The 12,914-nt window shown below is 35.1% G+C and overlaps 1 protein-coding gene across 1 annotated transcript in view; it reads left to right on the forward strand.

The window, feature by feature from the left end:
- Positions 1 to 12,914, forward strand: part of LOC128661599 (collagen alpha-1(IX) chain-like) — a 130,500-nt gene that overhangs the window by 14,066 nt on the left and 103,520 nt on the right. The window contains exons 4-12 of the mRNA XM_053715835.1: positions 2,589 to 2,982; positions 3,138 to 3,215; positions 4,284 to 4,295; positions 4,388 to 4,474; positions 4,562 to 4,615; positions 4,862 to 4,915; positions 6,428 to 6,481; positions 7,316 to 7,369; positions 8,583 to 8,636. Of these exons, the coding sequence (XP_053571810.1) occupies positions 2,589 to 2,982; positions 3,138 to 3,215; positions 4,284 to 4,295; positions 4,388 to 4,474; positions 4,562 to 4,615; positions 4,862 to 4,915; positions 6,428 to 6,481; positions 7,316 to 7,369; positions 8,583 to 8,636 (841 nt within the window). The remainder of the gene's footprint in view (positions 1 to 2,588; positions 2,983 to 3,137; positions 3,216 to 4,283; positions 4,296 to 4,387; positions 4,475 to 4,561; positions 4,616 to 4,861; positions 4,916 to 6,427; positions 6,482 to 7,315; positions 7,370 to 8,582; positions 8,637 to 12,914) is intronic.

Raw genomic sequence — 12,914 nt, forward strand, 5'->3', positions numbered from 1 at the left:
AAATAAATTAACTAAATTAAAAACAATTAAATAAATTAAATTAGCTAAAGTACAAAAAAAAAAAACACTAAATCACAGAAAATAATAAACAAATTACAAGATCTTTAAACTAATTACACCTAATCTAATATCCCTATCAAAATAAAAAAAGCCCCCCCCAAATAGCCAATAGAATGCGAGCTCAATCCTATTGGCTGATTGGATCATTTTTTCTACCTTAATTTCCGATTGGCTGATAGAATTCTATCAGCCAATCGGAATCTAAGGGACGCTATCTTGGATCACTTAAAGGAACCGTCATTCAGTAAGAAGACTTTGTTTGAAGAGGATGCTCCGCGTCGGATGTCTTGAAGATGGACCTGCTCCGCGTCGGATGGATGAAGATAGAAGATGCCGTCTGGATGAAGACTTCTGCCCGTCTGGAGGACCACTTCGCCCCGGCTTGGATGAAGACTTCTCCCGGCTTCGTTGAGGACTTCGGCCCAGTTGGATGAAGACTTCTGCCGCTTCCTTGAGGATGGATGTCCGGTCTTCAAAACAGTAAGTCGATCTTCAGGGGTTTAGTGTTAGGTTTTTTTAAGGGTGTATTGGGTGGGTTTTATTTTTTAGATTAGGGTTTGGGCCGCAAAAGAGCTAACTGCCCTTTTAAGGACAATGCCCATCCAAATGCCCTTTTCAGGGCAATGGGGAGCTTAGTTTTTTTTAGATAGTATTTTATTTGGGGGAGTTGGTTGAGTGGGTGGTGGGTTTTACTTTGGGGGGTTGTTTGTATTTTATTTTACAGGTAAAAGAGCTGATTTATTTGGGGCAATGCCCCACAACAGGCCCTTTTAAGGGCTATTGATAGTTTAGTTTAGGCTAGGGTTTTTTATTTGGGGGGGGGGGGGTATTTTGATAGGGCTATTAGATTAGGTGTAATTAGTTTAAAGATCTTGTAATTTGTTTATTATTTTCTGTAATTTAGTGGGGTTTTTTTGTACTTTAGCTAATTTAATTTAATGTATTTAATTGTTTTTAATTTATTTAATTGTAGGATTAGATTAGGTGTTATTGCAACTTAGGTGAGGTTTTATTTTACAGGTACTTTTGTATTTATTTTAGCTAGGTAATAATAACTATTTAAAAACTATTCTATCTAGTTAAAATAAATACAAACTTGCCTGTAAAATAAAAATAAACCCTAAGCTAGCTACAATGTAACTATTAGTTATATTGTAGCTAGCGTAGGGTTTATTTTACAGGTAAGTATTTAGTTTTAAATAGGAATTATTTATGTAATAATATTCATTTTTTTTTTAGATTTATTGTAATTATATTTAAGTTAGGGGGTGTTAGTGTTAGACTTAGGTTTAGGGGTTAATAAATATAATATAGTGGCAGCGACGTTGGGGGCGACAGATTAGGGGGTTAATAAATGTATTTAGGTGGCGGCGATGTTAGGGACGGCAGATTAGAGGTTAATAATATTTAACTAATGTTTGCGAGGCGGGAGTGCGGTGGATTAGGGGTTAATATGTTTATTATAGTGGCGGCGACGTTGGGGGCGGCAGATTAGGGGTTAATAAGTGTAGGTAGGTTGCAGCGACATTGGGGACGGGAGATTAGGAATTAATAAATATAATATAGGTGTCTGCGATGTTGGGGCAGCAGATTAGGGGTTAATAGTATACATATAATGTAGGTGGTGGCGATGTCCGGAGCAGCAGATTAGGGGTTAATAAGTATAATGTAGGTGTCAGCGATGTCGGGGGCAGCAGATTAGGGGTTAATAAGTGTAAGATTAGGGGTGTTTAGACTCAGGGTTCATGTTAGGGTGTTAGGTGTAAACATAAATTTTATTTCCCCATGGGAATCAATGGGGCTGCGTTACTGAGTTTTACGCTGCTTTTTTGCAGGTGTTAGACTTTTTCTCAGCCGGCTCTCCGCGTTGAATCCTATGGGGAAATCGTGCACGAGCACGTACAACCAGCTCACCGCTGACTTAAGCAGCGCTGGTATTGAAGTGCAGTAAGGAGCACAATTTTGCTCAATGCTCACTTCTTGCCTTTTAATGCCGGGTTTGCAAAAATCCGTAATACTAGCGCTGCAGGTAAGTGAGCAGTGAGAGAAAACTGCTCGTTAGCGCCGCATAGCCTCTAATGCAAAACTCGTAATCTAGCCGATGGAATTTAATCCCTCTGGAAATTCTAGATGACTTGTTATTGTAAAATATTGGGAAACCTGGTAGTTTATCTGTAGATCATTTTTAGTTTATTATTATGCAAATATGATACAGGTTTTCTGAATACAAGAGCTATGAAATTACAATGCCACAAAATAACAAAAATGCAAGGAAGCTTAAAATAAAAAATCTGGATTTGTTTCTCAAAATATTTTAGCTTTAAAAGTCAGTCCAATCAATCACATTATTTAATTCATAGAGACTATTCACTAAATCTTATTCACATATTCATTAATTTGTTTAAGTTTTACTTATTGCTATATTATTATTGCTATATTAAAGCTGTGAGATTATTTAGTGAACATAAATATTTTCATTGTAAAACACTTGGTACTCTTGACTGGTTCTCTTCAATTTATATTTGCAGGTTGATATTGCCGAATGGATTTCCATTAGAGTTTACTTTAGTTTCCACCTTCAAAATGCTCAGAAAGACATCTGCAAAAGTCTGGAATCTATGGGAAATGGAAGCAAAAAATGGGGCTGAGCAGTTTAGGGTAAGACTGTATGGGGAAATAAATGCGGTGGAAGTATACACCATTGCGGCAGCAAGCAGGGATAAAATCATTACATTTGAAAGCCAGGACACATTGTTTGATGGGAATTGGCATAAACTTTCACTGAGTGTCAAGAGAAACCAGCTTACACTCTATGTGGACTGCCAACAAGTGGGCACCTCACCTGTTGCTATTTATAGAACTATTATTCCAGATGGATTCAGCACCCTGGCAAGGATGGTAAAGGATGATGTCACAGCTAATGTAAGTACCAAGAATTCTGATGCTATTGCTCATATATCTGTAACTATCTATCTATCTATCTATCTATCTATCTATCTATCATCTATCTATCTTCATTCATCATCATCCATCTGCCTAGCTATTTATCTAAGTATTGTACACATTTTCTATTATAGGTTGATATTCAGCAGTTTGTGCTGTTACCAGATGCAGGGAGAGCAGCCGAAGAGACTTGCTGTGAGCTACCCGAAGTGGTGAGTATGTTGATGCTGGCATCTTGTCATGTTAATAAAAGGCATAACAAATTGATGATAATGATAACACCCTTAGCACCATTTGTAATTTTATATATACTAATAAAGCATATTGTGCTACACATGACATATCACCATTTACAAAGGCATTTATAGTTACACACACTTTATATAGCTAAACAACATATAGAATTCCTGTTAAATAAAGGGACAACATATTGTTAGATTTAAATTGTGCATTTTGAAGATATGAATTTAATGCTAAAGAATAACAATAACGTAAGCAAGATGGTTTCTAACCACAGCAACTAATTTTACATGGGAGAAAAAAAAGCATATTAATAGACTACTGTAAGAATAGGTTAGTGGGTCCTAAAACTAGTTAAGATGATGATGATTAGAGGTGAGCATGGGCAAAGCATTCAGTTTGGCAAAATGTTTCGGACTAAAAATTTGTAAAAATTAGTTTTCTAAATATTCGGCTCTAGAGCTATTTGGTATTTGTTTAATTTTACACAAAAGAATACTGAATATTGGTTGAACATTTATATTTGTTTTTGTTAAACAAATGTAAATGTTCCTTTGCTACAGTTGTAACGTTCACCTGTAGCGCCACATACTTGCCTCTAGCACACTGGAGAGCCACGCTAATCCCAACCCTTCTTCACAGAGCCCGGGGCCTCCTATTAGCACGGCAGATTCAAGGGCCTGCGCTAAATGACAACGCCTTCCAGTCAGGCCCTGGGATCCGCTGCGCCAAGCCTCCTATTAGAACTCCCCAGGCTCTGTAAAGAAGGATTGGGATTAGCACGGCACTCCAGTGTGCTAGAAGTATTTTTAAACCTTAAGGTAATTTAAGGGAAACAAATACAAAACTGATGAATTTCATCACTATTTATTTGTTTCTTTAAATTTCATGGTGCATTCGTTTGGATATTCGTTTCATGAAAACGAAACGAATATCCGTGTATTGTTAACAAATTAACATTTGTAGCTAAACTAATTCACATGTCTAATGATGATTATATTGTATCTGTTCTAAATGTCTTTTTTCTTTTCTCCATTCAGCAAGATGAAAGGGTAAGAAATGCAATAATATATTTATATTTCTCATGTTATGCTTTGTTACCTGTAACTTAACATGTGACTTAATATATGACCTTTGTGTGCAGTGTGCAAGTGTAGATCAAACCGCTACATCATCAAGCTGTAACTGCTTGCCAGGGGATCCTGGATTTCCCGGATTTCCTGGATCCAAGGTAAGAGTGGTGTAATGAGATCTTGCAGCGTTTGAATGCTAGATCGGTACAGGCATCATACATTTTTTATTATTTTTTATTTTAAAGGGTGAAAAGGGTATCCATGGAGCACAAGGATATGAAGGAATCTATGGCAGACAAGTAAGTTAACTGTTAAAACTCTGCTCATTAAACATATTAGGGAAACAAAATAATATCTTGCCATACACTTGTATATTGATCTAGACTAGGTTGAGAAAACATGTAGTTGTATGCCATCAATATATCTTATCTTATCTGAAAATATATGTGTCGGTTTTGTTATTTTGTATTCAAATACAAGAAGGATTTCTATATTCTAAAATACACATACGTATTCCCAATAACTAATTGCATTTAAATGTATAGGGATACAGAGGACCAAAAGGAGGTCAAGGGAGAAGAGGTGATCCTGGGCCAAGGGTATGTATGAAACTGATCTTTCATTTCTTATGTTCAACCAGCCATTATGCTTAGAGCACACTTACCATTAGAGGATTGCAGGATTGAATATATATTGGTTTATTGGGTTGGGAGGGGTTTGGTGCTTTCTGAATATACAGTTCATCTACACTTGGTTGCATAATCACTGTGTGTGTGTGTGTGTGTGTACGTATATATATAAATATAAATATAAATATAAATATATATATATATATATATATATATATATATATATATATATATATATATATATTTGCATTTGTATCCTTTACTGTGGCCATTTAGAGACAAATTTAAATAAGCTCCTGCACTAATCAAGCAGTCAATATTGTTGTAGAATCAGACCTCTGAATCCTGCAGGATGCATTCCAGCCTCTCTGAGCTAGTTGAAAAATATAATTGCACTCATTTTGATAATAGAATAAAATGGAAAGTTGTTTAAAATTGTGCGCTCTATCTGAATCATGAAAATTTTATTTTGAGTTTAGTGTTCCTTTAATCATTTTAGGCTAAAGTAAATTCCTCAAGTTAAACCACTTTTATTTTTGCTCTCTTATTACAAGTTGAAAATATTTTTTTTACTGCTTGATTGAATGTCTTGGGCGCACTAACATGTAATACACACACACACACACACACACTTTTGAGCCTTTCTCAATCCAGCACCTTTCCTATATCATATCCCTTTAAATCACTGTTAAAACGTTTTCCTTCAATAACAAACCTTTATTTCACATGTATTAATGTAAGTGTAAAACAATATTTTCATACATTTTGCTATGCATATTTTCAAGCGCTAACACTTACGTCGTCATGTCTCCAAAAGTGCAACATTTTTCAGCTTAACACATAGGTCACCATCTGTAATTTGAGCACTAATAGCGCTCCCTGCACTATATATAAAAAGTTTAGGAAGTTAGCTTTGTTAAGATTCTCTAGTTAATCACTTTTACCATCCACTTGTAATACCAGATTATGCTCTATTTTTCGCTCAGGTCCGAACGGAGGATAACACACTCTATGTTATTGATTGCACGCCCCTTAAAATCTAGTGCTTTATGGGGTAATTATATGTTGAGGGACACCTGTAACATCAAAAGATAAATAATTATACGTTGAGTTTACTGTCCAATTAATTCACAATAGTCAACACACAAATATATATCTAATTAGAAAGAGAAAACTATGTTAAAGAAGATTTTCTGGCTGACTGTAGGGACAACCATACATATGTGCAGAATGGGGACTGTAGGATGATTGGTAGCAGAATGGAACCACTTGATAAGCCAGAAAGTTGCTTTTCTGAGAATGAGGAACCCAGCTTTCTGGAAGTGTCTCAAACAATGGTAAAAATCATCAAAGTTTCAAGATAAAGAATAAATTAACCAGGGGAGTTATAGGTTACACAACATTGTATTTATATGCTTTATGACTATATTGTTTTACTTTGCAATTTTTTCTTGCTTTATTTCATGATTCTCTTTACCACAGGGAGATCCTGGTCCAGATGGTTCAGAAGGTCCTTCTGGGTTTCCCGGTGATGTCGTAAGTCAACTATTATTAACACACAAATTAAAATATATATTAAAATGTAATGCTATGAATTTATTCAGATTGTAACTTTATTGATTTATCTGCACTTTATTTTTTTAAACTAATTTTATTTAAGATATTCAAAAATTTGTAGTATTGCAAAGGGGTCACATTATGGTTAGAAAATTTAATGAAAATCAACAAAAGATGGTTGATAAATTATTTTGTTTTCTTTTCCCACTGTGACAGTATTATTATTATTATTATTGCTATTTATTTAATTTCTGCTTTAATAAATGCCACAATTAGAAACAAAACATAAACGGATCAGAAAGCCGGTTTCTACTTTGGTGTCTCTGAGGCTGTTAGGGAACCTAGACAGCTAAATAATAGAACATTATTATTATTATTATTATCATCATATATTTGTATAGCGCAGCAAAAATTCTGTAGAATGGACATACTCATTAAAATGTAATTCACTGAACTTTACCAGTGGATGGGAGCAATACTAACAATGTTTTATAAGCTTTTTTCATTACTTATGAATGTATGGCATATTAGAAATGATAAAATTCTGTGTATATTTTCATGAAAATGAACAAATAAAAATATGTTTATATTAGAAACAGTTTCTCTAATGTACAAACCACTACCCTCCCAATAAATTATTGCTTAGACGTTAAATGGAAAGCCAATACAACCACACAGAAAGGACTAGTGGGCTAGCACAACAAACACACGTATATGTCTGTTTAGTTTCCCTTACTTTTATAAAGGCATACTTAACATAAGAGTTTAAATTGTCTATAAAAACACATCTTTACACATAATACTCTTTTTTAGGGATTTCTTGGTATTCCTGGAGAAAAAGGTGAAGAAGGTATACCAGGGAAAAAGGTACAGCAATGACCCCACCTAGAAAGTTGATGTCATTGTATATTTCATTGCATCTCCATGGAAGTTTTGCCAATGATAACATAATAATCCAATATTTCTGTAAACCAGGGATGGCCAACTGGTGACTTGCGAACCAGATACTGCCCTCTTTATTTGTTTTTTCTTTGCCACCCCCCCCCCACAAAAAAAAAAAAGAATTTGTGCCTTAGTTTTTGTCACCCCAGAAAAATGAAAAATAAAATGTGTGCATTGGGTAATTGGCCAATAAGGTGGCCTCTAATGAAGAGAGCTCTCTGAAGAGGAGAACAGCAGGTAGAGGGTACGCTGCAACCTTACGTGTACCACATAAATGTATATGTGCTGGATCTGCAGCCTCCATGTGATAGGAAGTTGCCCATCACTGCTGTAGACTATTAATTACACAGAATAAAACATGTTTTTGCACATTTTCAAGTCTTTATCATACTTGTCAAGAAGGAAAAAAACTTAACTGTCAGAAAAGACAAACTGTGATTTTCAAGAATTCATGGAAATTGATAGAACTAAGTGACAACTGGGATAACTGACTTTAACTGACCTGTGTAAGGACCTTCACAAAGCATAGTCTGCGGGTTATTGGTTAAGCTATTGTATTTTCATGCCACGCATTACCGCTCAGGATGTCAAATATTATGTAGATAAGACATTCAACAGTACATACAATAGATATTAGCTTACGTGCAGGCATTAAGGAACAATGTAAACCCACATAAACTAGAAAATAACAAAAGTTTGACACATTCGTTTAACATGTTTTATTGTGCTTGCTATTTGTATCCCTTTAAATTATCTGCGTTCCACAGATTTTTGTTTGATTTCAATATATTATCATAGAAAATAGTTGTTTGAGAAATCATTCCATATTTTAATTTGCCTAGACAAGAAACCAAATTAGTAAAATGATTTTGCATGATAGATGATGTATTGGATGATGTATTCAGGTTACCCACAACAATCCTCAGTATTAATAGAAAGGAAAACTGAATATTGCACCAGTTAAAGGCACTTTTGCCATTTATGTTTTCTAAAATATATTCCAAATATGGGGAATACATATCAAGGAAATTGAATCAGTTTAAATTGCTTTAAAAGTTAGTATTTCTTAATAGTGCTAAATACTTCTTTACTTATATAGCAACATAGACAACAAGACTAATAAATGTTTATCTTATAGGGAGAACTTGGGTTGTCTGGACCGCAAGGAGAACCAGGAGAGAAAGGCAATATAGTAAGTACTAGTTTATTTCAAGAAATGTCATGGGTTTTAACCCACAAATTATTTTGGAGTCCTTTATTTGGAGTAAAAAATTGCTAGCTTTAGTATTAACATATTGTGAAACTAGTATGTGACATAACAGCGCCATGGAAATTTCGTAAAAAGGATTTCAGTAGAGTTGAAACTTTATATTCTTAAACTCATATTAACCACTTTGCAGCAATATCCTGTATTGAATTGTGTTAATTCCTGTTGTGTCAAGGGGTTAACCCTAATCTAATTATAACAATGACTACAACGTGTGTTTTAAAATGTCATACAAACTGTCTGAAATGGCATTATAACAGTATTATTTAAGTATTTTGTCTCAGCTGTTAAATATAAGTAGAATACCAATTTGTAATTTGTCAAACAATTTTCCATGTTAGATTAAAGGTGCAATACATTCAAACATTCTATAACACATATGACAGTGCAGCAATTATAAAAAGGTTAAACTATTCCTGTTTAAATGCATATTGAATTGAGAAAGGACAGATTGCTCATAGGATGATATGGACAAGGACATGCTTAAAAAATCATTAAAAAAATATGGTCTACACTAAGACCAGGGATATCTATTTTTATGCAACAAAGATGTACAAATATTTTAGATACCTTCTTTTAGTTGTAATAATGCAAATATTTACTTTAATGTCCTATTAATGGTAGGTATTTTGATTTAAAGGGACAGTACGTTCAAAATTTAAATGTACATAGATTTATTACATCTTTGAATAGAAATATATTTGCAATATACTTTTATTGGCAAAAATGCTTCTAGTAAAAGATATCACTGTTTTAGTGTTAACATTTTTCTCTGCACGTGCATGTGAAGCATAGCTAGATATTTTCAGTGCACCAGCATTTTAAATATTGCAGCTGCACAGAGCACCAGTGGGACTTGTATCATGTCAGCAATTAACAAATCGAGTCAGTACCAGATGGTACAAGCACCTTAGGCTCTCTGAGCAAGTGCTGTGTTTAAAATGCTGGTGCACGGTGCATACTTAAATTTATTTTTGAAACAGCTATAGCTTTTATTAGAAGCATTTGTGCTAATACATGTATATTACAAAAATGCTTCTATTCAAAATGGAAATGCATCCATGTGGAATTCAATTTTGCGTGGAATGTCCCTTTAAATTTCAAATGGTTGTTTTTATTAAATATAACTACTCAACACTAAAATGTGAAAATAACTGATAAGTTACTAGCACCTAGATTACGAGTCTTGCGTTAGCCTTAAAAAGCAGCGTTGAGAGGTCCCAACGCTGCTTTTTAACGCCCGCTGGTATTACGAGTCTGGCAGGTACAGGTGTACCGCTCACTTTTTGTCCGCGACTCGAGCATACCGCAAATCCCCTTACGTCAATTACATATCCTATCTTTTTAATGGGATTTTCCTAACGCTGGTATTACAAGTCTTGGAGAAAGTGAGCGGTAGACCCTCTCCTGTCAAGACTCCTACCACATTTAAATGTCAGTAGTTAAGAGTTTTATGAGCTAACGCCGTAACATAAAACTCTTAACTAAAGTGCTAAAAAGTACACTAACACCCATAAACTATCTATTAACCCCTAAACCTAGCCCCCCAACATCGCAAACACTTAAATAAAGTTTTTTGCCCCTAAACCGCCGCAATCCCACCTCGCAAACACTAGTTACATTTTATTAACCCCTAATCTGCCGTCCCTAACATCGCCGACACCTACCTACATTTATTAACCCCTAATCTGCCGCCCCCAACGTCGCCACCACTATATTAAATGTATTAACCCCTAAACTAAGTCTAACCCTAAACCTAACCCCCCCTAACTGAAATATAATTTAAATAAAACGAAATAAAATTACTACAATTAAATAAATTATTCCTATTTAAAACTTAATACTTACCTATAAAATAAACCCTAAGATAGCTACAATATAACTAATAGTTACATTGTAGCTATCTTAGGGTTTATTTTTATTTTACAGGCAAGTTTGTATTTATTTTAACTAGGTAGAATAGTTATTAAATAGTTATTAACTATTTAATAACTACCTAGTTAAAATAAAGATAAATTTACCTGTAAAATAAACCCTAAACTAACTACAATTAATTACAATTAAATTAAATAAACTAAAGTACGAAAAACCCCCACTAAATTACAGAAAATAATAAAATAATTACAAGAATTTTAAACTAATTACACCTAATCTAATGCCCCTAATAAAATAAAAAAGCCCCCCAAAATAATAAAAATCCCTACCCTATACTAAATTACAAATAGCCCTTAAAAGGGCTTTTTGTGGGGCATTGCCCTTAGTTATCAGCTCTTTTACCTGCAAAAAAAATATACGATACCCCCCAACATTGAAACCCACCACCCACACACCCAACCCTACTCTAAAATCCACCCAATCCCCCCTTAATAAAATCTAACACTACCCCCTTGAAGATCACCCTACCTTGAGACGTCTTCACCCAACCGGGCACAAGTGATCCTCCAGACGGCCAGAAGTCTTCATCCGATCCGGGCAGAAGAGGACCTCCAGACAGCCAGAAGTCTTCATACAGACGGCATCTTCTGTCTTCATCAATCCGGAGCGGAGCGGGTCCATCTTCAATCCAGCCGATGCGGAGCATCCTCTTCAAATGAAGTCCAACTGAAGAATGAAGGTTCCTTTAAATGACGTTATCCAAGATGGCGTCCCTTCAATTCCGATTGGCTGATAGAATTCTATCAGCCAATCGGAATTAAGGTAGGAAAAATCCTATTGGCTGATCCAATCAGCCAATAGAATTGAAGTTCAATCCTATTGGCTGATCCAATCAGCAAATAGGATTGAGCTCACATTCTATTGGTTGTTCCAATCAGCCAATAGAATGCGAGCTCAATTCTATTGGCTGATTGGATCAGCCAATAGGATTGAACTTCAATTCTATTGGCTGATTGGATCAGCCAATAGGATTTTTCCTACCTTAATTCCGATTGGCTTATAGAATCCTATCAGCCAATCGGAATTTACGGGAAGCCATCTTGGATGACGTCATTTAAAGGAAACTTCATTCTTCAGTTGGACTTTGTTTGAAGAGGATGCTCCGCGTCGGCTGGATTGAAGATGGACCCGCTCCGCTCCGGATGGATGAAGATAGAAGATGCCGCCTGGATGAAGACTTCTGGCCATCTGGAGGTCCTCTTCTGCCCAGATCGGATGAAGACTTCTACCCCTCTGGAGGACCACTTGTGCCCGGTTGTTTAAAGACGTCTCAAGGTAGGGTGATCTTCAAGGGGTTAGTGTTAGGTTTTATTAAGGGGGGATTGGGTGGGTTTTAGAGTAGGGTTAGGTGTATGGGTGGTGGGTTTTAATGTTGGGGGGTATTGTAATTTTTTTTTACAGGTAAAAGAGCTAATTACTTTGGGGTAATGCCCCGCAAAAAGCCCTTTTAAGGGCTATTTGTAATTTAGCATAAGGTAGGGATTTTTATTATTTTGGGGGGCTTTTTTATTTTATTAGGGGGATTAGATTAGGTGTAATTAGTTTAAAATTCTTGTAATTATTTTATTATTTTCTGTAATTTAGTGTTTGTTTGTTTTTGTACTTTAGTTTATTTAATTTAATTGTTGTTAATTGTAGTTAGTTTAGGTAATTAATTTAATTATAGTGTAGTGTTAGGTGTAATTGTAATTTAGGTTAGGTTTTATTTTACAGGTAAATTTGTCTTTATTTTAACTAGGTAGTTAAAATAAAGACAAAAAAATAAAGGTAGGTAACATAAAAATAAACCCTAAGCTAGCTACAATGTAACTATTAGTTATATTGTAGCTAGCTTAGGGTTTATTTTATAGGTAAGTATTTAGTTTTAAATAGGAATAGTTTATTTAATTGTACTAATTTTTCTTCGTTTTATTTAAATTATATTTAAATTGGGGGGTTAGACTTAGATTTAGGGGTTAATAACTTTATTATAGTGGTGGCGACGTTGGCGGCGGCAGATTAGGGGTTAATAAATTTAATATAGTTGCGGCGACGTTGGGGGGGCAGATTAGGGGTTAATAAATATAATGTAGGGTTCGGCGATGTTGGGGGCATCAGATTAGGGGTTCATTAGTATAATGTAGTTGGCGGCGGTGTCCGGAGCGGCAGATTAGGGGTTAATAATATAATGCAGGTGGCGACGATGTCGGGGGCGGCAGATTAGGGGTTAATAAGTGTAAGATTAGGGGTGTTTAGACTCGGGGTTCATGTTAGGGTGTTAGGTGTAAA

Source organism: Bombina bombina, chromosome 5 (assembly GCF_027579735.1).
Source record: "Bombina bombina isolate aBomBom1 chromosome 5, aBomBom1.pri, whole genome shotgun sequence".
Taxonomy (NCBI): domain Eukaryota; kingdom Metazoa; phylum Chordata; class Amphibia; order Anura; family Bombinatoridae; genus Bombina; species Bombina bombina.